Source organism: Rhinolophus ferrumequinum, chromosome 18 (genome assembly GCF_004115265.2).
Source record: "Rhinolophus ferrumequinum isolate MPI-CBG mRhiFer1 chromosome 18, mRhiFer1_v1.p, whole genome shotgun sequence".
Lineage (NCBI taxonomy): Eukaryota > Metazoa > Chordata > Mammalia > Chiroptera > Rhinolophidae > Rhinolophus > Rhinolophus ferrumequinum.
In genome coordinates, this window is record NC_046301.1 from 38,887,048 (window position 1) to 38,914,370 (window position 27,323).

General features: G+C 41.4%; 1 protein-coding gene and 1 pseudogene across 1 annotated transcript; both read right to left on the reverse strand.

The window, feature by feature from the left end:
- LOC117038448 (radixin-like) lies at positions 1-2,153 on the reverse strand (annotated as a pseudogene).
- Positions 2,154-19,969: 17,816 nt separating this feature from the next.
- LOC117038449 (methyl-CpG-binding domain protein 3-like 2B) lies at positions 19,970-23,021 on the reverse strand. Its single transcript, XM_033135425.1, is given in 3 exon segments — positions 19,970-20,533; positions 22,829-22,891; positions 22,893-23,021. Coding segments are annotated over 3 exon segments (756 nt in total).
- Positions 23,022-27,323: the final 4,302 nt, after the last annotated feature.

Consider the following 27,323-nt stretch of genomic DNA (forward strand, 5'->3'; position numbering starts at 1 on the left):
TCACGTTGCTTCAAATTCATCAGTATGGTGCTTTGTATTGCCTCGTCAAATCTGTCATGGAGTCTCCTATTTATCATAGCCGGCTGTAACATTCTCATCATGAAGAACATCATTTTGTGTTTTCTTGGTTTCATCTCTGGCTTGGGCTAATTCTGAATGTAATGCCTGGAGTTGCTTCTTCTCTTTTCTATTTTTAAAAAAATTTTTTAAACTTTTATTTATTCTAAGTGTGTTTTTCCAGGACCCATCAGCTCCAAGTCAAGTAGTTGTTTCAATCTAGTTGTGGAGGGCGCAGCTCACAGTGGGGATCCAACCGGTAACCTTGTTGTTAAGAGCATCGCACTCTAACCAACTGAGCTAACTGGCCACCGCTGGAGTCGCTTCTTAACATGCTCATTTTCCTGTTTCTGTGACACGTTTCTCCTCACTTCTATGGTTCATTTGAGAATTCAGTACTAGCCTCAGTTTGTTTGGTTTTTTTTTTGTTTGTTTGTTTTTTGCTTCTGTGGATAACATGAAGGCATTTTTTCTTTTTAATTAAAGTTTATTTACATGACAATGATTAGTAAAGTTACATAGGTTTCAAGTGTACAATTCTGTAACACATCATCTATATATCACATTGTGTGTTCACCACCCAGAGTCAGTTCTCCTTCCATCAACATATATTTGAAGCACTAGCCTCAGTTTTATTCTCATCATGTTCATTGTGTTCATCTTTCGTTGGGGGAATGACTGGTGATGGTGGAGGTGGAGGGAGGGGCAGACATCACAGTTCTTCATCCTTCTTCTTTGGTCTTTTCCGAGTCTTCCTGGGCTGCAAAAGCTTTGTGTTGCCACTCAGTAGCTTCCTCTTCTTTTTCCTTCTTAGCTTCTTTTAGAAGTGCAGTCTTGGCAGTGAATTCAGCAACTTCTGCTGCTAGCTGTTCCTGATTCTTCATCCAGTCAGCAGCTTGTTTTCCTATAGCAGACTTGGCCTCTTCAGCAGCTTGACATGCCTTTTCAAGCCTTTCTGTTTCTTTTGCTCATTTTCATTCCTGGTCCAGTTCTAGTGCTTTTTGACTTTGTTCTTCTAGTACTTTTTGGGCTTTTACTGTCTGTTCTTCAATTTGCCTTCAACATTCCATTAGCTCTCTTTTTCACTTTCTATTCTTTCTTTTTTCTTTTCTGCTGTTTCTCTTTTCTAGTTTTTATTCTTTAAGTGCACCCTTTCCAACTGTTTCTGATGTTTCTCCTCCCTAGCCACAGTCTTTATCTGCTGTATCAATAGTATCAGGATTCTTTCTTTGCATGTATAGTTCATGGTTTCCCATACACAAGGCCAAGAGCTGCTTATTGATTCTTAGACGAGTTGCATAAAAAACAAAATCAGATGTCTTTCTCTTGATTGGCTATATAACAAATTTTTTGTCATTAAATGAAATATTTCTGATTTCACTCCAGGAAAAAACAATTTTAGGTATTAACTTGTCATCATGCTTGTAAATATTCAGACCCAAAGCATCAACACCTAGCCACTATTCACTTCCTGTTTTATTTCAAAATAGTTGACTCCATACATTTCTAGATCTTGTTCAATTTTCAGGTACCATCACAGAATCTTTCCTGAGCATTGCTCTATGTTCTTCATGTCAGTTCCATATTATTCCTTCCCACCACTCTTTTGTCAGTTTGTGTTTTTCCAAAACACGCAAGGGTAGGATAGGAGTCTATTGTTAGCCAGGTAGCTTGGTTTGTGATCTCTGTTACAATCTCCACACTTGGCCTGGACAGCATAAGAAGCCAAAGGACTGCAGTTTCTGGCAGGCAATATTTCTCATCATTTAAGATGGCTTGGCTTCTTTCACTTGCAAGAAGAAAAGTCTCTGGGTTATTTCTTGAATTAATTCCTTAGACACATCTTCAGGAAAGAATTTACCTCTAAATTTGAACTGTAAAAGATTCTCTTTAACATCTTGCCGTGTCACCTTTTTATTTAGTTTAAGCCATGTAGAATAACATTTGCTGTCCACATACTACACCCAAAGGAAAAACACCAGAACTCATGCAAAACAACTGTTTTCACCACATGGTCAAAAAGTTGTATTGGGCTGAATGGCAAATTCCAGCTCAGCATCAATGGTGGTTACTCTTACATTGATTGGCTTTGGCATTTTCTTTTCGTCACCTTCTTTAAAATTTCTTCACTTTTATGAATTTTGTTGTCACCTTCCCAACAGCGAGTGGGTCTTCCCGTCAGAGCATTATGGCTGCAGCAGGGAGGAAGGGGCAGTGGTAGGACCGCTGGGTCTCTGAGAGAAGAGGGGCAAAGAGGTAGGGGGCATGGGGGGAGAGGAGTGGAACCGCCACCGCAGACAGCTCCACAATTTGGTGGTCCAGCAGCTCTGGGGAAAAGTTAAATGGCCAAGTTCTCTAGGGACCTGCACATACAATCACTGTTCTAAAAATGAAAAAAAAGCACTCGAGAATTTAAATACACCCATCTCACATCTTGAGGTTCTCTCGCCTAAATAAAACAAAAATTGTATTTGGATCCATAATTTTATTGACTTATATCATATCTCTCAGTGAACTTACATATTAAAAGCCCAGGTGCTAATAGAAACTAGAATCAAAGGGCTGCAATATTCAATGAAAAAAAGAATCCAAAAGAAACATACCAATACTGAAATCAAGACAAAGCAGCCTGCTTCCCTACACTTCAGAAGGAAAACCCACACTCAGAAAGTTGCATAATTGCAAACTTGGGGTCCAGACACCCCGGTTGAGACAGAACCCCTGGAGTGAGTCGGTGTGGGGGAGGCGGGAAGGGACACCTGAGCAGCCCCAGGAATGAACTCTTGACAGCTCCACACCCTCCTCTCCCCGGGAAATAATGGAAATGCTCCCTCCCTCAGGCTTCATCTCACGGTGAGGAAATGCTCAGCTGGATTCAGTGTAAGGTACTGACCCAAATGCTGACCCAATTCACAAACGCTAACCCAGGACACAGAACTCCTTTCACGGACTTTCTCAATGTGCACAAATTACACTGAGTGCACCTACACTGTGGATGCAAAACTCAAAAATAAGGTCTAAATATGTTGAGGCCTAAGAAGCCACAACCAGAACCTTAGGAAGGGCACCATCATCATCATCATCGTCCCCCACCCCCAGGCTGGGGCCGGTCCACATTCCCAGGGCTCCGTAGTCTCTCACTATAAAGGGTACCCTCCACGGTTGGTGTGAGCAGGTAGGACACCTGCAGGTGAGGCTCCCCAGGAAGAACCACTGGGCCTTCAAGTACAGTTGACCTTTCATTGATGCAGAGCTTAGGGGCGCCCACCTGCTGTGCAGCTGAAAATACTCTGTTAACTTTGACTTCGAAAAAACTTAACTGCTAATAACCTACTGTTGACCAGAAGCCTTAGCGATAATATAAACAACTCCACGTATTATGTATTATATACTGTTTTCTTACAGTAAAGTAAGCCAGAGAAAGAAAATGTATAGAAAATCATATGGAAAATACATTTACAATATTTATCGAAAAAAGTGCTTACATGAGAGCCCACACAGTTCAAACCACTGTTGTTCAAGGGTCAACTGTACTTCCCTTTGTCAGCTAAAGGAGGCCTTATCTTGAGTCACTGACCTCAGGCCTCTGCTTTGCACAGGAGTTGCTTTGGAACACAGTTGATATTCTAAATAACAAACCCAGTGTTTGAACAATCCAGCAAAATCACATAAACCCAGCATTTATGTAAAAAGGAGGGAAGAAAATATTAAGACACCTTTACAAGTTCAACAAGAAAACCCCAAGTATCTATTACTTTCAGAAAAGAAGCTGTTAGTTTTTATTTCCAAGTAAAGAAATTGGTTTGTAAATAATTAATCTGCTTGAACACTTCTGCTCTGCAAGGCTAACCCAGGAATGTTAAGATGGAGGGATTGTAATGGCGGCACTAAATCTTCTATTTTTGAGATTTGGATCTCTGGTATAATTCAGATTAATAACTGCAATTTAGCTTGGGAATTTTTGAAAGCTTTCTTTTCTTTGGCTCTTAATGATTCTGCTTGCTATACATCTACTATGCCGTTTCAATGTTTCTACTTACTTAGGCCCATTGCTAGCCGAGTGAGTTGGGAGAGGTTTTGCATCTGTATGGGACCCACTCTCCCGGCTCCAACTTAAATCTACATAACCTATGCAAAGGCTGTGATAACCAGCTTTACCGCACCTCCCCCCACCCCCAACTACAGGAAAACGTAAAACTTGGACCAAACAAAGACTCAACGCAGTAGTTTGCAGCAGACTCTGCCCAGCCGACCCTCCTCTTACTTGAACAAATCTTCTATATTTCTGTCTGACTCATGAATTCTTTCACGGACTGCGAGAAAGCAAACCCAAGGAATTTTATTTGAAACCACCCAAAAGTAAAGAACAGGCCTCAGAAACGTACTACACGTCCTCAGGGGAAGAAAAGAGTGAAAGAATTGTATACAAATGGAACATACTATTGGAATATTTTATTTCTTCTGAAATTTACTGCTTTCTTGCCTTTCTGGAACTATTTACACTGTATTTTAACTTCTACTGATTACACACATTTTACTCCTATTGAGAAATTGAGATTTAAGTCAATAAATCTTTTCAAAGGTGACAAACCCAGGAAGGGACAGTGCTGACAGGAGAGATCACCCAGGAAAGGTTCCAAAGAGGAAGACTTCCCATAGGATGTCTGTGCCCAGGGCAGGTTCTGGGAGAGAGGAACTCGGATTTCTTAAAGCGTATTCCAGGTGGTTATTCCGGCTTTCCTCTCCCGTAAAATATTTGCAAATGTAAATCTTTTAAAAAAAAAGAGTAGTGCATTGAGGAGACAGGGGTTTTGTAATGATGGCACTAAATCTTCTATTTTGAGATTTGGATCTCTGGTATAATTCAAATTAACAAGTGTAATTTAGCTTGGGACTTTTTGAAAGCTTTCTTTTCTTTCTTCGCTTCCTTTCCGCCAACTATTAATGATTCTGCTTCCTATACATTTACTACGCGTAGCAGTTTTAATGTTTCCATGTATTTCAGCTCAGTGTCAGCCCTGTGACTTGGGAAAGGTTTTAGCACCTGTGTGGGATCCACTCCAGACTCCTACTTAAACCTACATAACATATGCAAAGGTGGCCATAAGCGGCTTGGCTTAACTGCACCTTCCCCCACCCCAACGGACAAAGCCCAACTCAACAGAAAATTCCACTACAGGCGGAAGAAATTTATATCCTGATTAGAAAATATAAAACTTGAGACGAAACGAAGACTCGAGACAGCAGTATCCAGCAGACTCTGCCCAGCCGACCCTTCTCGTACTTCAATAAATCTTCCTTCTATATTTCTACCTGATTCCTCCTCACGGCCTGCGAGCCAAGCAGCCACAACATTCATGGCTCTGCCGGGAAGAGATAAATAATTAAAATATTGGGTCTGTTTGAAATGTACCCAGAGGATAAAGAGTGAATAGTGATGCTGTGAGTTGGAGAGGGGAAGTTGGCTTTGGGAACGCAAGGAGTAATCTGGAAAATTTAGGGACCTATTATTGCCAGTCCCAGGAAGAGCTGGGGGGGTGGGGGGCAGGGTATCAAGGTCATAGGTTTGAGACCCTGCTGCACGCCCTCTCCCCCCGAGAAAGGACGGATTGGGGACCCCACAGACCACAGCTCCTCCCACGCACGAACTGCGGAGACCCAGTCAACAGTCTACCCTGACATGCCTCCCCAGGGTCACCGCACAATCTGGGGAGACTCGGAGCTGCCCAGAGAGTCTCCCGGCTGGGCGAAGTCGCCGCGCTCAGTGATGGGACAGGATGCCCAGGTCCCAGCTGCCTGCCAGCCCCAACGCTGCATGTCAGAGGGGACCGAGGTAAAACGGCGCCTCTTGGGGACTCGGGTCAACTCCGGAGTTGACCATGGGGGCGCCGGTCGCAGCACTGCCGGTTCCAGCCGATTCCAACCAATCCCTCGTCGCAGTCTCCGATCCCAGCCCCGCACACTTACCATTTCTAGGTTTCCTGGGTCTCTTAGAGTCCTGCCTACTCTCAGGACCAGTGCAGATCACAGCGAGACAGAGGCTGTGGCAGAGCCACCGGGGACTGTTTACAGCTCGTGATCCTGAGCGCCCCAGAAGCGAGAAGGTACGTCCACACAGGTGTGTTGCTTTGCCTCACCCACCTTCCCCAGTGGCGCTTCTGATTGGACCCTTTGTGGCTGATGGTCCGCTGGTGTGGGGAGGCGTGGCTCAGCCGAATCAGCTTCAGTCATCCCGCCGGAACTTGTCCCTGCCTAGGACATTTGCATTCATTCATTCATTTATTCATTCATTCATTTATTTCATCCAACTACTAACCAGGGACATTTTCATTTAAACGTAACTTTTTTTCCAGCTTATGTCTGATTCCTTAATCTTCCGGCAGCTTTTTCGGAAGGCGTGGTCACAGGGTACACAGGAAATTCCTGATTCAGTTTCCAAGCAAAAGAGTGGCCCAGGACAGGCCACACTGGAACAAGCGGATCTTATGTCCTATAAGAGTCAAGTGCTTGGTGTGAGGCTGCGAGGCCACTCATGGAATTCTGATACTAGGTTAGAAACTCAAGACACTTAATATGTGACCTCACCATCAGTAATACAGAGTCTGCTGCATTTTGCTCTTTCATCCTTGCCAGCACTGAACTTTCCACCCATCCCTTCCACACCCCTACTCACTTGGTCTTTAAAAGAAAGAATCCAGAGCACTTGACTCTGGTGGGACGTTGGAACCCTGCTGCCCTAGCTGGGCTCAGAGACTCTTCTCAGACCAAACACAAGCTATGACACGTGTCCATTAAATTCTCAAGTGTACGTTTTACAGCAGAAGAAAATTTATCTTACATCTGTTTTTGCCTGTGTTCCTTGTCAAAATAATATAAATGGAGCCACTTTAAAATAGAGCCGAAGCTGCCATGCCAGAGGAACCACCTTGCAAGTCATACCTCAAACCTTACAAGGTGAAAAACGGCAAAATAATCGTTGGACTGAGCTTAGGGCAACATTATGTCTCGAAGAACTCTTTGTAAACATAACAAGAAAGCACTTATTATGACTACAGGTCTGACGACTACAAGACTAAAAATTAAAAACATTCGGGGCCCCCCGGTGGCTCAGGCCGTTAGAGCTCCATGCTCCTAACTCCGAAGGCTGCTGGTTCGATTCCCACATGGGCCAGTGGGCTCTCAACCACAAGGTTGCCAGTTTCAACTCCCGCAAGGGAGGGTGGGCTGTGCCCCCTGCAACTAGCAACTGGCAACTGGACCTGGAGCTGAGCTGCGCCCTCCACAACTAAGACTGAAAGGACAACAACTTGAAGCTGCGTGGCACCCTCCACAACTAAGATTGAAAGGACAACTTGACTTGGGAAAAAAAGGCGTGGAAGTACACACTGTTCCCCAATAAAGTCCTGTTCCCCTTCCCCAATAAAATAAAATAAAAATCAAGGTCACTCTTTACTCTGCACATTGAAAACCTCAATCTGCAGAGGCTCATTTCTTTGCTCAGAGCAATAAATTGACTCGAATTTCTGAGACACATTCTTACACTTTAGACCTGAGGCTGTTAACCATGTTTCTGTTGGCTGTTAACCATGTTTCTGTTGTTCCATGTAAGATATAACAATTTAGAAGCCTTTAACTTTAAGATCTAGGCAAAATTCAAGGGACTTCCCTCCTCTACCATGGCTAACTTATTCACCAATGATACATCCAACACAGGGTTAATATCCAAAACGTATTAAAAAACTCATACAACCCAACATCAAAAAAGCAAACAATCCAATTTAAAAATGGGCAGAGGACTTGAATAGACATTTCTCCAAAGAAAACATACAGAAGGCCAATACACATGTGAAAAGATGCTCAACATCACTAATCATCAGAGAAATAAAAACCACAATGAGATGTCACCTCACACCTGTCAGAATGGCCATCATCAATAAATCCACAAACAACAAGTGTTGGTGAGGATGTGGGATAAAGAGAACTCCTTGTGCAGTGTTGGTGAGATTGCAAATTGGTGCAGCCACTATGGAGAACAGCATGGTCGTTCTTCAAAAAATTAAAAATAGAACTACCATATGACCCAGCTATTCCACTTCTGGGTATATATCCAAAGAAATCCAAAACACTAATTTAAAAAGATATATGTACCCCTATGTTCACTGCAGCACTATTTATAATAGCCAAGATATGGAAGCAACCTAGGTGTCTATCCATAGATTACTCAGCCACAAAAAAAATGAAATCTTACCATTTGCCACGTGGATGGACCTAGAGGGTATTATGCTAAGTGAAATATGTCAAACAGAAAAAGACAAATACCGTATGATCTCACTTACATGTGGAATCTAAAGAACGAAATAAACAAACACACAGAAACAAACTCATAGATACAGAGAACAAGCTGATGGTTGCTGGATCGGAGGGATATTGGGGAGGTGGGCGAAAAAGCTGAAATAATTAAGAAGTACAAATTGATAGTTATGACATAATCAAGGGGATGTAAAGTATAGCATAGGGAATACAGTCAATAATATTTTAATAACTATGTATAGTGCCAGGTAGGTAGGTACTAAACTAATCAGGGGGATCACTTTGTAAATTATATAAATGTCTAACTACTATACTATAACCTAAAACTCATATAAAATAACATTGAATGTCAATTGTAATTGAAAATTAATAAATTTTAAAATTTTTATTAAATAAGAAATGGTTTTAAAATTTAATTTAAAAAAAAGAAACAAACAAACAAACAAAAAAAGAATACTTCATATACAAAAAACCCCACAATACCTCGAATAGTTCTCAACATGGAATTTACACCTCGGGTTTCACTTTCCAAAAGATATTATTTTATTTTAAGAGAATAGTCTACTCACCTAAAGAGGTTTAACAGAAGGAAAAAAGGTGCAAATGGACACTTAACTGTCGATATGGATTCTGTACTCAGCAGAATAGGCTGAGTACAGAAATCCAGGTTTGTAATCCAGGGGATGTAGGATCCCCCATAGCTGCAGCGTTGTCCTCCTGACTCACTGCTGAGATGCAAGCAGCATGTCTCTTGCTGGAAAAGTCATGGACCTTTTGCTGGAAAAGTCATTCCCCTTTTATGAAAATGTGAGTGCATAATCCAATCAGAGGAAAATCCAGCAGTGATATCCTGTCTCACATCCATGGGACTTAAGAGATTCTTTACACAAAAACACAAAAAAGTGGGGTAATTGACACTGACAGATACTGCTGAAGAAAAGCTTAACATCTTTGTGTATGAGGGGTGGTATCAACATTTTAAATGTGTCCTTTCTCTTCCACTATTTTGACATCTTTAAATACATTCTATACGATTAGACCTTCCCATGTATATAAATTTTCTAGCAACATTCATTTTAATAGGAAAAATTAGAGACTCTTTATTGTTCATCAATAAAAAAAATACCCAAAACATCTATTAACATTGCCATAGAATACACCACATGGCTTTAAAAAGTTAATATTTTGTGGGCCGGCCCGGTGGCTCACGTGGTTAGAGCTCCATGCTCCTAACTCTGAAGGCTGCCAGTTCGATTCCCACATGGGCCAGTGGGCTCTCAACCACAAGGTTGCCAGTTTAAGTCTTGGAGTCCCGCAAGGGATGGTGGGCTCCGCCCCCTGAAACTAAGATTGAACAGGGCACCTTGAGCTGAGCTGCCTCCTGGATGGCTCAGTTGTTGGTTGGAGCACGGGCTCTCAACCACAAGGTTGCCAGTTCAATTCCTCGAGCCCTGCAAGGGATGGTGGGCAGCACCCCCTGCAACTAAGATAGAACACAGCACCTTGAGCTGAGCTGCCGCTGAGCTCCTGGATGATTCAGTTGGTTGGAGTGTGTCCTCTCAACCACAAGGTCGCCGGTTCAACTCCCGCAAGGAATGGTGGGTTGTGACCCCTGCAACTAGCAACGACAAGTGGACCTGGAGCTGAGCTGCGCCCTCCACATTGAAAGGACAACAACTTGACTTGGAAAAAAGTCCTGGAAGTACACACTGTTCCCCAATAAAGTTCTGTTCCCCTTCCCCAATAAAATCTTTAAAAAAAAAAAAAGTTAATATTTTGTGCATTTACATTTCAAGTAATTTCAGTAACTTGCAGATTATTTCAACTATTTGATTATCTCCCTATCTTTTGACCTAACTTGTTAATGGTCCTATAATCCTTTTACTTGACTTTCTTTGAATATTTCATGATTCCCTTGCTCCTACTATAAACTTGCTAGTTATACATAAATTTCTGTGTAGTTGCATTAATGATTGAATCATGAATTTTTTACTTAATATAGCTTAATACAAATAATTACTTTTATCACCTCCCCCCAAAAGCTAATATATTAGAACATTTTTAATTGTTTTCACCTTTCCTCACTTTTGTATTACTGTTGTCATGCATTTTAATCTCCATGAAACATTTCTAGTGTAATTTCATAAAATAATATTCTTTAATATTTATCAATATATTATCTTTTCTGTTGCTCTTCATTCTTTTCTGAATTTCCAGTTTTCTTTTTCTTCCCCCTCTTTCTTCCGCTTCCCCCCACCCCCACACTCTGGTTCAAGCCATTGTTTCTCAGTCTAGTTGTGTAGGACAGCTCCCTGGCCCGTGCTGGGATTATGAGACTTGTGCTCCCCCCAGTTGAGGCAGTCAGTTGCCAGTCTTCGGTTGGCAGCTCACAGCAGGAATTTCCACTTTTCAATCTGGGATTATTTTACTTTGGACTGAAAAACTCACTCTAGTATTTTCTCTAACTCAGGACTGCTAACAATGAAATGTTTCAAAACATTTCAGTTTCTTTCTTCAGTCATCTTTATTTGGGGGCAAAATTGCTGCTCAGTATGGAAATCTGCTTTGACAGAAGATTTCTTTAACACTTAAAAATTGTCTTCATTAATGTCTATCTTATTTTACTTATATTGAGATGTCAGTGGTCAACCATTTTCTTGCTTATTTGGCCTCAGTATTCTCTAGAATCTTTCTCATTATCTTTGGCCTTGATATAGTGGTATGTAGCTGGCTATTCTTTTTTCTGTATTGACTTTGCTTAGGGGATGTTGGGTTAATTGAATCTGTGAATTGATGTCTTTCATCAAATTGGAACATGCTTGTATATTTTCACTTTTGATTTCATTTCCTCCCCAAGTTCTCTCTGCTTCCCTTTTGATCACATACCACTTGTCTTTCAATTCTGTCCTGAGTTTTCCTATATGATTCACCCTGTGCTTTTGTTGGGATATTTGCTCTAAACTGTCTTTCAGCTTAGTAACTTAGCCTTTTGCTGAATTCAATCTTGTCTTAATTTCTTATGCTTCAAATTTCAGATCAAAATATAAAACAATAGCTTTGATTAAAAAATATAGAAGAGCAGCTTCACAATTGGTGAGAAATTTTTTCTTATGATACAATAAAACTTAAAATAGAAGAGAGAACATTATACCTTGGCTCATATTAAGATATACTGGGATCTAAGTTCATCAAAATTCATCAGTAAGAGAGAAGCATAGGAAAACCACAGAGTGGGATAGGAGATTTGCATTATACAGCTGATAAAGTACAGCAAGCCATAAAATATAACTTATAATAAAAACTGTATATTCAAAACCCAATAGAAAAATGTGTAAAAAACAAAACAACAACAAAAATAACTTGAATAGGCACTAAACAGAAGAAGATAAACAAATGGAAATAAAAAATGAAAAAATATATATTTAACCTCTTTAACTTTAGGCAAATGCTAATAAAAATCACAGTAAGATACTATTATATACACATGACTTTGGGGAAGAGCTAGAAGTTGCACAGTGCCAGATCTGATGAATAAGGAGATGAGGACACACCATAATATTTTTATTTGACACAAATTACCATATACCAGAAGTGGTGTGTGACATGGAGCTTTGTCATGATGGAGGATGATTTATTGCACACTTTAAAACACACCTTCTCTCAACCATAGCTCACACCCAACTGACTGCACCAAACAAGTTGAAACTTGTCACAAACTATTCAACATGACGCTTCCCCTATTGAAGATCCTTACCTTTCCGTTTGTTGTCACTTGGCAGCAGCATTCACCATATTTTGTGATCACAATGGAAAGGCTCCGTGTCACACGTTGCTTCTGGTACAGCAATTTCTGTCAAATAAAAACATTATGGTGTGTCCTCATCCACCTTATTCAGTGGATCTGGCACTGTGCAACTTCTGGCTCTTCCCCCAAGTCAAAATGACCGTGAAAGGTAAATGTTTTGAATCGATTCAGAACATCGAGGCAGCCACGACCGTATAACTAAAGACACTCATGAAAGAGGCCTTCCAGAACTGCTTCAGAAAGTGGCAAGAACAATGGGATAAGTGTGTTTAAAGCATGGGGAAGTATTTTGAGGAGGATTAATGGCAATATGTCTTTTACTGTAATACTTTTTTTTATTTAAACATTCACCCTATGTTTTGATCATACCTCATAGCTCCATGCTGGAAACTAATCAAATGGTCTTCAGCTGGAGAGTGGACAAATCCTATGCTCTCTGCGCCCAGTGGAACTCCACACAACAATCAGAATTCACAAATAACAACTGACACAAACTTAAGGAGTCACCCTACGAAGCTAATAGTAATGCACTTCCAACACAGTGAATCCACACCCAACACTATGTGGTTCCCTTCCATGCATGTAAAACACTAAAACTGGTGTAATAACAAGTGGGGAAAAGAAAAAGGAGCACACGCTAGAGAGGGACTAATTAATTTATTTAGCTATAGCCAATCAAATTTTTTTTAGCAATATACAATAGCAAAAGACAAACGCACTTAAAAGAATGTGTTAATGACAGAAAATAAAGGTGGTTAAGAGTAAACTATATACATTGATAGCAATGTCATGTCAAAAGGAGTACACATACATACAAGTTTAAGAGATCCCAACATAAGTTTACTATTGATCAAAAATCACTTGGCTAAATACAAAAATAACATCAATAAGGAGTATCTAAAAGCAGTAATAAATTTTATAGGATAGTAACTATTACAGTAGATGCCAAAAGCTCTCCAAACTGTGGGGGGAAAACAGTGAAAAGGTCAGGAATCAAAACCTTGCCAGGTCCACGGCTGGAAGTCAGGGTGTCTCCTGATGTTGTAAAGTCCATGTTGTACACAAGTTTTCAAAATATTAGAATGATGAAGAATTACCAATGACAAAATGATGAAAATTATACTGCCAACTGAGGTCTGTCTTATATATTTTTTCAGATGTACCTTAGAGCCAAGCTCCTTGTTCCAGTTCCGGTGGGTTCGACAGTTACTGTGATAAAAATATTGCTTATCCAGCTGAAGGGCCAGTTCCATTCGGACAAACAATACTTACTGTTCTCGCCTGGGACCATTGGCCCAAGGTCTTCTAAAGCCTGGCAACGTACCTGTCACGTCATTCTTATATAATTTAGTTACTTCATCTCATCTGTTGATGTGGGTGAAACAGACAAAAAGACTCTTCATCACCTCATATCTCCCCTGCTGGAAATGAGACAAGGGAGAATTTTCTTAACCCTAAGCTAACCATCACCTCACATGCAGTCTCTCATGTGAGGGACAAGGGAACAAAAAAGGTAACAGACAAAAGCTAACATCATCCAATGAAGGCAAATTTTCCTAACATCCTTCCCACAACTAGCAAAACTTCTCTGTGGTCCTGTTACAGCAGAGGAGGCCATTTTGGCAGCCAGAGCAGGATGGCAGCAGAAAGCACCTCCGGGAGGAAGCTGATATTCTGTTCATTGATTTCAGTGCTGGCACATGAGTGTGTTTAGTTTGTGAAAGTTCATGGTGATGTGTCTGACTTGTACTTTTCTCTATGTAAGTTATATTTCAATAGTAATCTAGAAAAAAAAGCCTGAGGTAGAAATATATACCATGATCTAGCATGCATCCGTCAGCAAACAATATTGTTAAGCATAAAGGAAGAGCAAAATCATGCCCGTGATAATAATCACGTATTTGTTAAAAATTTGCAATTACATACGTTAAAATTAGGAATAATAGAAAAGTTTTAGGTGGCTACACACTAAAATACATATTAGAGTTTGGAAAGGAATATATGATCTAGGAGGACTAAAACACAAATGTTACATTTGATTATACATACTTGTCTTTCTGGAATACTTCATTGACTGTGTATTTACATGAAATTACATGGCCAAATATACTTTAAAAAAAATGTGTGCACTGTTTTAAAAAAATGTATATTTCAAGTGATTCACTTCTGCCAATAGCTTACAGCATTTTTAAAGCTGATTTTCAACATTTTTACTCCATAGGGTGCCATTCTGAGTGACTTTTTAAATATTGTATAAACATTTCATTTTAAAAGTAATTATGTGAATTTTTAAAACAATACATATAAAGACTTATTAACAAATATTTTAATAGAAACTGTCATTTGATCTTTGCAAACCCCCCTGAGTTCCATGGTATTAGCAACCCTAGTCTGTGGATCACAGAACAATTCAGAATGATTATGCCATTTCCTCTAATACATCAATCACCTCTCCCACACACTCTACTGTGTTTCCCTGAAAATGAGACCTAGCCAGGCAATCAGCTCTAATGCATCTTTTGGAGCAAAAATTTATATAAGACCTGGTCTTATTTTACTATAATATAAGACCAGGTCTTATCTAACATAATAGAATATGAGACCAGGTCTTATATTAATTTTTGTTCCAAAAGAAGCATTAGAGCTGATGGTCTGGCCAGATCTTATTTTCGGGGAAACATGATACTAATACTTACCTAATGGGTTTGTCTACTTCAGGCCCATATAATCATTCTGCACAATGCAAACATTCTTCCTTAAAGATATCAATGAAACACTACAAATATGTCGCGTCCAGCGCAACACAGGCAGTGAGGGAACGAGAAGGGGCGGCGAAGGGTTAGGAAAGAAACAGAAATCAAGAAAGTTATGAAACAGGGGGTCAGGGGTCTCCCAGTCAAAGGACTGAGAGCCCCGAATCGGGCTGCCTTGTGGCTTTTATTGATGTACACACAAGGAAGTAGCAATGTTTTCTCCACGGTCTGTGAGTCTCATACCTCATACCAGAAAACTGATTCAAACCAATCACCCTTGTCTGCAAGCAGCCAGAACTGAAAGTCCCATGATGTCTTAATAATTGTGGTATGTGCCTCCCCAGGGACAAAACCTTTATGCTGAAACTTATTGATAAGAATAGAAGGAGAACTGATGTTATCACATCACTGAATCACTTCCCAAGCAGGTTGTGGGAAGGAATATAGCCACAAAGGCAGAAGCTCTTAGACAGGGGAAGGTGGGGGACTGTGCCCACCTCTATCGACCCCGTGAGTTCTCCAGGTGGTCCCCACGTGACTGTGCCTGGCTTAGGTCTTTCCCCCTGTGGGGAATCTTACCCATCATTGACTATCCAGCCATCTTTTGGGGCCAAACAGGGAGACATAAGGTATAAGCACAAAGGTGAAGCAAAACTCCTGAGAGGATCCGTCTCACAGACTCTTCTTTCTTTAGGGATAGGCAGGAGGGGACAGATGCTTAGGCTGCTGCGTGACAACACAAATATAATTATCCCCTTCTCAACTTCAGATATACTGATTACTGCTTAACACCTAAGGCAAAAATGAAACTCCTTTTCCTTATGCTCACAAGTCTGGTTAGCATTTGTCAGTTTAACTACACAGCCTCACCAAGCAATCCCAAGAATTAAGAGAGTGCAAAGGCTATGTTTTCAACCAGCAAGCAAGGAGGTGAGGAGAGACTTCCTCTCTGGTCTCAGACAGCTAAAGGGGGAGCACAAGATGAGGCTGCCCAGAGACTCCCCCAACTGTACCTGAGACACGTGGAGTAAAGCAGGGGAATGGGATTCCTTAGATAATATCTGTGCTGGTTCTGATAATCTAAAGAACTCTGCATCATGGCTTTGAGAATCCAGGGGGCAGTGAGTGACCAGCAGCAACCTTACTAGAAGTGGGGGGCCCCAGAAACCTACTTACCCAGGGGGTTTTCTCAGAGCGCCCTCTGCCTCCCTTTCATGTGGGAGGCAGGATAGATAGCCTAGTAAATTGATAACCCCCTTCAGGGTACAAGTGAGGTGCCTCACTGGTTACACAAGTAACAAGTGTCTGTATCCAGTACTACAGCTGGAGAAAAACAAGAACCAGTTTCTTCTAGCTAGGCTGATCCCTACGATCAGGACCTGACCTTTAGCTAATTATAATGCAATTATAATCTCATTTGCATTGTGGTTACTGGGATTCCCATCATGCATCTGACACCATGATCCAGAGGAACCAAATAAGGAATAAAAAGTTGAAAAAGGAGGGTACCGCCCAGGGGGAGTATATGAACAAACGGGACATCACCAATTTTCTGTCCAGAGGGATAAAAACTCCTGATCATGATTTCCTCTGGCACAACTCAGTTCTCTGAGTTTGCCTGCACTTTCCTCTCAAGAGTCTACTTTAATTTTAAATAAATCATTTTCACTTTCCTGCATCTATCTCATTTCTGAATTATTTTGTGCTTGGAGACAAGAACCCAGTCATTGCTGCTCCAGGTTGAGTCCTCTCTTAGACATCCCAGTGAGCCTCCTACGACAGGAGAACGACTGCTGTGCTCTGCATTCATGGTACTTACTTTCTGATCTCTGAACCTGTTCTCCAGAATTCCTCTTCCCTCCAAAAACAGCCCCAATGCCTGGGTGCACACTGCTTTAACCGGAGGTAAAACAGAGTCTGTGACTGTTGCACACCAATACCCCAGAGGAAGAGGGGGAATCCAGATTTAGCATCTGGCATCACCAGATTTCAATTGTGATTAAAGTCAGGCAATTCTACTTGAATTGTTCTCAACCTGGATGTATACTGGAATCACCTGGAGAGTTTTAAAAACTACTAATGGCTGTGTCCAGACCCAGAAATTCTTACCTACTGATGTGGGGGCATCCTAGTGCACAGGAATTTCACAACTCCCCAGAATCTGAAGGACAGCCAAGGGTGTCCTCTAGCTGTTTTGGAGGCTGTGGTTCTTGACCTTTGTTTGTAGGAAACACACCAGGGGTGCTTTTAACACTGTGAGGCCTAGGCACATTCTCACCAAGTGCAATCACAATAGCTGTGGGAGGAGCCAGGGCATCAGAATTTATTTTGTAAGAACTCAAAGATTTTATTTTTTTTTTAAAGATTTTATTGGGGAAGGGTAACAGGACTTTATTGGGGAACAGTGTGTACTTCCAGGCCTTTTTTCCAAGTCAAGTTGTTGTCACTGCCCTGGATGCCATACGTTTTTCTTACGTATGAACGTTTTTCATACATTCTGTTCCACAGTTCTGAAGCAGGTGTTCTGTTCGTTTTGTCCAGCTTTGTGGTTGCTTCAGTGGAGAGAATGATTCTTTGAGCTCCCTACTCTGCCGTTGTTGGTAACATGACCGGGAAAATATTTTGAGGTATTCCGTTTTCTTTATTCTCCCCCAGGATTTTCCGTTTGGTTGGTTGGTGTTTAAAAATTCTTATTTCACTTTGTAAAATTTTTCCTTTGTAGGAATATAAAAAATAACACCACAGTTTAAAATTTTATATTATTTTACCTTCATTAATTGCATCAGGTACTTTTGAGGAAAACCACCCCTGCGATGTTGCTACCACTCAGACTGACTGGACCATGAAGGCTGTCTGTATGCTTTGTACAGATGATGCTGATGGAACCCCTTCAGGTCTCACCAGACACAAGACAGTCACATCCAAGATTAATTGCCAGCACCCCAGTTGAACGGAGAGAGGTAGTGGGCTGAAAAATGCCCACCAAAAATTTGTGTCCACCCAGAACCTCAGAATTTGACTTCATTTGGAAATTGGGTCTTTGCAGATATCATTAGTTAAAGATCTGAAGATGAACTCATCCTGGATTTAGGATGTGCACTAAATTCAATGACTGGTGTCCTTATAAGAAGAGGAGAGGACACAGAGACATGGAGGGAAGAAGACCGTGTGAAAGATGGAGGCAGAGATTGGAGTTACACTGCCACAGACTGAGGAATGGGGGGACCACCAGGAAGAGGCCACGGACGACATCCTGCTGTTGATAAACTGAGTCAGTGTAGGCGTCTCCATTAGTTCTCACTCAAACCATCAAAACCTAATAGTATCTTGTCTTAAAATGTCCACTTGTCATATGACTTATATGGGTGTCCTGAAGACCACTGACCACGCCGGATGCCATCATTTACATTTCTCAGGTCCCCAATTATTACACTTGAACACTTACAATTTTTAATGTAACTCACTGAAATCACGGTCTACATCTGGGAATCAGTCAGAAGTTATTTAAATGGATGAGACAGAAAACCCAATTAAAATTAACATAAGATTAAATAATGTAACAGACTATAGGAAGAGGGAAGAAAAGATTACTGAGAGAAGAAGTCCGCTCATGTTAACAGGACTTGAGAGGTAGATGTGTCCAGGCACAGACACATGCAGTGTTCAAATGAGGGGGCATATCTTGTCGGGACCATCCCCACACCCACCCACTATGCTCTCCTCCCAGGGGGTCAAACCCTGTCAGCTGCTCCTACACTGTGACTTCACACAGCCCTGTTCCCCAGATAAAGCCCCCGGTCTCACAGGTAAAAGCCCTGTGTATACCAGCTCCACCTCCTGTTCCATAAAGGGGCCTGTGCCTGGATCCTGTAGGACCAGAGAGGGCCATGTGACACTCCCTGTCCCAGGACTGGGGTGTGGGGTTATGCAGATTAGCTCACATTAAAGAGTTAGAATCCCCCCCCTGGTCCTGGGGTGGAGTCAGCCCCACGTCAAAGTCGTGGGCTCCGGGAGGGAGCCATCATGTTAAGTCCAGAGACCTTTCTCAGGAGGTACACGTCATAGCTGTACACCTCAGAGCACTCTACATTTGTTTCTCAGGTTGACCCTCTGAAATCAGCCTTCCTCCCACCTCTGCTAGAACTGCTTCTTTAAAAATTCAAATAAGTCTAGAAAATGCCCTATCATTCCAAACTCACACCACCCCTTTTCCATCTTGACCTAGTGAAAGAGTCCCCTACTCATGTCTGTGACTTGACACTTTTTTCCACCAAATATTGTTCATCACATGTTGACTGAATAATTACGATGTGCCAACGCTGTAAGCAGGTGGGCAAGCTCCCTCCACTTGGGACTATCAGCGATAAGCCTGCTGCCAAGGTTCTCTCCGTGTAAAATGTTCCTAAACAACACTTCCTTGTTAGGATTCTAAGGTTAACTCCATTAAAGACTCACCCAGGTAATTTTGAGGTAACAGATAAGGATGTAACAGGTGGCATAAGTGCTAATTAAATTATAAGAAAATATCTCGTTTGAGTTAGCATTTGGCCCAAAAAATAATAATAAAATAAAATGTATGCTAGAATGAAATGTAAAAGCAAGCTCAATAAAATTGGAATTTACGGAATCAAATTAATTTACCATTAAAAAAATAATTTTCTAGAGTGTCATCTTTTCCTTGGGTGTAAATATTATAAGAAACTATTATGGCTAAACACACTAACCCATTCCTCTGGCTGAGTTACCTCTATATAATTTACTATAACAGTGAATAAAAATCACGGTAAAGAGAAAGGTGTAAAAAGACAAGATCTCCTTTCTTGTCACATGAAACCCAATCTCTCACCCACAAAACCATCTACTCTTCATATTTTTGTCTCTCACAAGAGTTTAATAAAGTACAATTTTACTATAACACAGCATCACAGTCCAGAGCAAGAAACTGACGTTAAAGGAGGCAGGTAAAACCGAGCGCGCTCTCACGGTGAACCACTTCCCGAGGGCCACACCACTCAGCTTCTTCAGCACGATCTTCTGCTAGTTTTCATCCAGTTTTCACAACATTCTGGCTCTCTGTTTCCTTGGCCAGCCTGTCTGCCCTCAAGGCCACGGCCAGTCTCTCTCTGGCTTTTTTCACTTTCCGGGTCTGTCTCCGGATGTCTCCAGGTGTTACCGGTTGCCTGCGGAGAAGCTGTGGGAGACAGAGACCCGCTCCTGGGATCATCTCTGCCCAGCCTGATGACTGTGCAGCGTTGGGCTCAGGGCTGGTGTGCAGCGACTCAGCACCGGCACTGCCCGGTGCAATTATTTTTTCGGTGTTTGTGATACGCAAAGGACTCATAAGTCCTTCACTGCTGGGGGCCTGGAGTCCCTGCAATCTCCTGTATGCACAGACTTGCTGGGGCTTCTCCAGGGTCTCCTCCCAGCGCCTGCGCCAGACCTCCTGGCCAGGATGGGAAGTTATCCTTGTGACCGGCCTGTGGAAAATGCAGCTGGTCAGCCTCATAGGAAGTGCAGACTTTTCGCCATGTCTCCGTTTGGTCTTCGATAAATAAACTTGTCTTTTCTTCTCTAAAGTCTGCGGTATCATATTTCTTCTGAGCTTCTCCTTTGAAAACAAAAGGAAATGTGAACTTGGCATAATGGGAGAGGAAGGCTTTCAGTTCATTTGGATCTTCCACCCTCCTCTGTCCCGGGAGAAACGTGTCTCAAGGGCGCTGCGCATCAGTCATCTGGAGGGTTGTTAACACTCAGTTCTCTGAACCTCAACCCAAGTAGGCCTGGGGTGGGGCCAAGAATTTGCATTTCTAAGTGTTCCCAGATGATGCTGTTAGCATAGGCACCACACATTGAGATCCCGAGCCTGGGACACCCAGCACATGAGTCAAGGACAGAAAGCTCACGGTCACTACCCAGCGTCAGTTCAGACCGTTTCCCTCCACCAACCTCCTCTGAGGATGCTTCCCTCTTCCCATCCTTGTCAATATCACCTACCACAGGCTGGTTCTCCTAACCCACCCTCCTTTGGGCACGAGGATCACAGGTTTCATTGTATCCCAAGTCTTCAGGTGTTGCTTCACCTCTTTTTTACTATGCTGCAGGACACACCTAGTTTCCATAGTCCTTTCGTGCCTCATCTCCAGCGAAGTCAGGTACCTTTCACCCCTAGATACCCACTTCCACTTGCACACCCAAGTCCCATCTTTATTCAGATATTCTCTGGTTCACAAATAAATAATTCCATATTCCCATCACAGCTTCTGTTTTACACAAATACCTCCACTGTAAATAACCATTTTTACTCCCCCTCTTCCTTCTCTCCTCCTACTCCTCCCTGTTAATCTTGTCTCCTCTGTTTGGTTTAACACAACAATTGATGCTTCTTAGAAGTCAATCCTGCTCTCACATTTGTTCTACATCTACACCCTTTCTAGGCAACTCCATCCATTTCCCTGGCTTCAAATACCATTTTAATGAACTAGGATCAGCGCAATGTGACTTCAACCCTGAGACCTAAATATCCATCCATCTGTCCACTCAACACAGCAGTGATAATATTCATGACTCAACTCACAGTGACCAGGTGCCATGTTGAACCAACCAGTGTCCCAAAGAATTCATCACTATCTCAATGTCTCCTGAAGTCAATTGTTAGTGCTAACACCCTATCACTCCACACTCGTATCAATGATCCATCTACCTACCCTCCCGAATCCATGTAAAGATCCTGAAATTTTTGAATTCTTGGGTATATTTCAGATTTCCTACAAAATACCATTTCCACAGAGTGACCTTTCCTGATCCAGCAATCAAAATTAATATTACTTTTTCTTTGTGTTTATTTTTCCATTTTTATTTGTATGTGTATTGTTATCTATTTCTTTCACATTGTTTTTCTCACTAAATTGGATACTCCATGTTTAATGTGGATTTTAATGTTTAATATTGCCACATTCTCTTATTGCTCTGCCCTCAGATAGTGCTCAGGTTTATTTATTGAAAGAAACTATTTAAATTCCAAAAACCACTTTTAAACATTTCAAACAAATTCACTCAACCACAATTATACAATGACATAATCTCTTGAGTGTTAAGACTTCAAATCCTTTCCCTCTGTAATCCGTTATAAAACTAGTCATAATGATCTACTGAAAATGTAAATCTAATCAGTGCACCTTTCCTTTTAAATCCTTCGTGTCTTCAGAAGGTATTTTTTTAAAGGGAAACCAAGATCTCACTTTATTCTTGTTATGCTGCATAATTATTACTACTACCCCTATTATATGACAAGTTGTATGCAAAACCTGTGATTCCGAATGTAACTTAAAGTCAGTGCCCCTGTTTATTTTAATCTGAGTGAGAGGTAAGAGTTAATAGACCAATGAGTGTCCAATGTAGTGTTAGGTGTAAGTAAGTGATGTGAGAAACAGTAAGGTCAACACAGAGAGAGAGAAAGAGGGAGGGGTGGAGGAAGAGAGGTTAGGAGGGATAAAGAGAAAGAAAACAACTACAATTATTGATGATGAAGAGCTTAGGGAAGGACTAACTAATGACATAATATTTGATTACAGAACTGAATTTTAAAAAAGCACATTGTGGGTAAAAAATTTTCCAGACGAGAACAATTTAAACAGTGCAGAGCCAAATACTATTTCCACTTTTTAGTGATAGTGTTGGTTAAAAAGAAAGAAAAAAACAAAAACATCTGCCCTATTATCCCAAGAAACCTTCATATACAACGAAAGTACAATATCCTGAACATTATTTAATAAGCATTAACATCTTATTAAAATAAGATACTTTCTTGTTTTAAGAGCTATTGTCTGCTAATTTAAAGAGGTAAGACAGAAGAAAAAAGTATAAAAAGGGACACTTTTGCAGTCAATATGGATTCTGTACTCACCAGGAAAGGCTGGTTTGTAATCCAGGTGGATGCATGTTCCCCCATTGCTGCAGCGTTCGTTGTCCAGCTGACCCACTCCTGAGATGCAGACAGCCTGTGGTTCCTGGAAAATGCAGTGACTTCCTCCTCTGATTCCCCTTTTATAGTGGAAGGGAGTGGATAATTCAATCAGCAGATACTCCAGAGGAGACATCCTGTCTCATGTCAATGGGATTTGACAGATTCCTAAATCTTTATACAGAAACACAAAAATACGAAGCTATTGACACTGTCTGACACTGTTGCAGATTAAAAAAAAAATTAATACATTTGTGGGTAGGGGTGATATTTGCAGTTTCTGTCAACATTTTAATGTTGTTTTTTTCTCCCACTATGGCTACATTCTATAAAAATGGGAATGGAAGTTTCTATGCACAAAAATGTCCACACAATTTATATTTTAATAGGAAAAAAATTAGACTGTTTAAACATTTGTCAATAAAATAATGTCCAAAATATTTATTAACAATTCTATAGAATATATCACTCAGCCATTAAAAATAAATTAATATTTTGTACATTTGCATTTCACCTAATTAGCAGTAAATTTGAGATTATTTCAACCATCTTACTCTTTCCTTTCCCTTTGACCTAGCTAGTATTAATGATTTTGATGTTTCATTATTCCATTGTACCCTCTATAAATCTGTTAGTTGCAATCATGTACAAATCTTTGCAAAACTATGCTAATGATTACATCATGAGTCCTTTACTTAATGTAATCTAATAAAAATACTTCTATCACCTCCCCCAAATGCTAATATCTTAGAACACTTTCAATTTTATTTTTAACCTTCCTGACTTTTGCATGATTGTTGTTATGCATTCTATTTTATTTATTTATTTATTTATTTTTTCAATTACAGCTGTGCTGTCCTGTGTTGTACTGTGGATATACCGAGCCTGGGATCTATATACAAAGGACTCCTAGAAGGCAGTTTTAATCATTCCTTATCCTCTGGGAGCAGGAGTATGGGAATGGAACCCTCCTTAAAGTGGTCCTGGGTAGATGTCTTGGCTGGAACCTCTCTGTGTCTTTAGCATGAAGATGTGACTAGGCTGAGTTCTTCCCCACAGCAGGATGGGCCTACAGGAGAAGGAGGATGATTGTACCCCGTGAATGAGGTGAGCCCATCAGATACCCACTCCTTAAACAGCAGGTATTTCAGAGAAAAAGAGAGAAAGAGAAGAGACAGGGAAGCAGCCCAGAGCTGGTGGGCTGAGTCCACTCTCCTGATACCAGAGGGCTCCCCGGTACCTAAGTACCTCTGTCTGCTGCTGCTGCCCGTGCCTCTACTGCAGCCCAGATCCTGACCCCACGGGCTGTTGGGGACAAGACCCATGGCCTCACTGGAGCACAGCGAAAGGGTTAGTTCAAACAGGACTTAAGCCCAGGGTTCTTAAATCCTACACAGCAGCCATTTCCATGGGGGAGGCCTGTAACCCAGATGGTGCTGATTTGGGGCCCTCTGGAGGAAGACATTATAAATACCAGGGTAGGGAGGACACCCACTCCGCCAAAGTTTACCCAGTGATCTAACATACAAATCAGGATGGACACAAGAGAAAGAACAAGAGAAAAAAGGTGTTGAAAAAGTTCCACAATTTGACCCAATGGGATATAAAAAATATACTAAAAGTATTTATATAACAAAAAATATAAAAGGGTGCTCTTTGGCTTTTCAGCCTCTGAAATGTAAGTTTTGAATTGATGTTGCCAACTCCGAAACTTAGTAATTCAACTTCCAATAATTCAAATTTCAATACAAACTTTTGAGTAATTACTCAACGCTAGGTTAAATTACAGTTATACCCGGGATCTCAGTAAATTGAAGCAAGGTACCGCCGCCCACAGTCTCTGCAGGCAGGGGCTGAGCTGCGTTTACCTTACTCCAGGAGAACAGGTATGAAGTGACATTCATGACGTTCTCCATGTGGACATTTGTTTGACATTCAGGACATACATATACTGGAAAAAGGAGATTGCAGAAGTGGATGCCTCAGATATATTATGAGGCCCTAAGATCTTGGATACATTTTTAAAAATTATTTAATGAACTGAAGGCCACTTCCTTCCTGAAACCATGAAGAAATAGCTAGAAATACCTCTCGGCACCCACAACATTGTCTGGATTCTTTTGTGTTTGGGGGGCAACATAGTCCTGGTTTACAAATTTTACTTGATTCCATTTATGCTGTTACTTGCACACTGCCCTACCTTAGAAGGTTCTAGACTCTTTAATCGCCATACTACAGGCACACCTGATAGTGTCCTCAGAGACTCCTTCACTATAGAGGCTTCACTGACCACCTCCCAGAGTTACCCATGATGACATTACATCGTGCTTCCTTACTTGGAAACTTCTGTAAAATTCCATGCGTACCCCAGTGTGGAAAATTTCTCTGAGCAGGGGGCTGTGAGCTGAGAGGGTGACAGCAGCAGCTGGCAGAATCTCTGTCATAAGCACACTCCATCAGCCACAGCAACCAGAGCCATCGCATATTTTTATGAGATCTTCTTGCTTACTTTCACGTAGTACTTAAAAATTTACTGAGTTTGAATGGGAAAACAAATCGCTCAAGAACTTGTGCAAGTAACAGTCACTCCCTTGTCTTCTCCTCCCTACACCCCTTTTTTATAGACGCTTTGGCAGCCTCTTGTTACACATCCCGCTATCTTCAAACCACCCATGGTGGACTAGATTACCCAAGGGTTTCTTGTACTAGAGACTATTTTACTAAGCTGGTGCTCATACACACAATCAGAGAAGTGCTGCTGGCAACTGATAAAGTCTTTTTGGAAGTGGAGGCCCTTCCACAACCTGAGGTGCTGACCCTCCACAGCCAACCTCCCATTTTGTCTTGGATCATGAATGCAATACCCCTCAGGTTTGGAACAAGAGGCTCCTCATTGAAAAGGTATGGGTGCTTGTAGGGTAGAGCATAATTGTGCTCTCTGGCATGTTCAACTTACAGGAGGGAGTGTGTTCCCCTCACATTGATGCAATCTGTTCTAGAAGAGGTCATCTCCTTTTAGACACTTTGGCCTCTTCAGGTCACTTGGGAGCACATGAATGACCAGGGAGTTCATACACTTTGTAGTCCGTGTGCCATCCCCACACCTGATGGAATCCATGGCACAAATGCTACGTTCTGTCTCTAGGTCAAGCAGGCCATCCCTGATCAAAGACTGGACCCAAGCATCAGATTGATTAGTCATTCTCCATGTAACCATGACAGCATGAGAGAATTCCCTGGCCAAGAATAGAACCCATGTGCACATTTTTACAGATCCTTTGGCCAGTGACAATGATCTAGCTGTGTGATCCCACCCACAACCTCTTTTTGTGATCCCACAATAGCTACTGTGATCCCACAATAGCAACAACCTCTTATCCAAAGTTGTCCCTTTGGCTAAAAAATAACTTGCCTCACAATACCCAAGTACAAATCAAGGACAGACCTTACTCTGCACATAACCTTAATCTGCAGAGGCTCATTTCATTGCTCAGGGAGATAAACTGCGTCAAATTTCTGACCACACACTCGCACCTGAGATCTGATGTTATTAGCCATGGCCCTGTGAGCTCTCACAATCCGTAATCATTTAGAGTCACTAAAGGTTAGGCAAAATTTAAGGGACATTTCCTTCCTCTGCCATGAATAACTTAGTGACAGACGAGTGCACCTGATGTGAAATAACTGGTCACTAGTAATACAGTCAATGGACATGTGTTCCATAGCAAGAAACGTGTTTCTACAGTAGATGGGAAACAGACATATTAGGGCTCCTTATCCCCTCTGCTGGATACTTGCTATCCTCTGAACATGGCAGATACTTACTTATATAGAGAAATTACTCATCCTGTCATAATGAGCCTGCTGAAACCGTTCTGTAGGGACTCACCAAGACAATGTAGAAATTATTGCTATTACCAACTCAGTTTTGAAAATACAAAGCACTAGGCCCTTTAAAAGGGCATTTGATTGATGTTCTACTTCTTTTGACCCAGTCTACAACTTTCATAAGAGGTCTTAATGGATTATTCAAAACTTGTTTTCATAGATACTTCTTCCAACTGTTCAAGTCATTAGTTGGATTCAATCTCCAGTCTTTAGGGTCCATTACTTTGCTCTGATCATCAGGTTTACTGACTCCTTATAACTAGAGGCCTTTCTATACTGGACATTTCTGTCAGAATGGTCATTCTACAGTCTTTGGTGTATTGGAATAGTGCGCCCAGCCGCGACCCTTACATCCCACGCCTGAGTCTTCCTTGTAACATCACCTGTGTGATGTTACAGACGACACCTGTGTAGTCTGTGTACCCTGTATGGCAATATTTCATTTTAGGCATTTTCCGTCAAAACCCCTCCACCCACCCAAAACAAATGTGGTTTTTCCTACCAATTGCACTCATGCACTCATTGTCCTGGGAGTCACTAGTGCTGACCT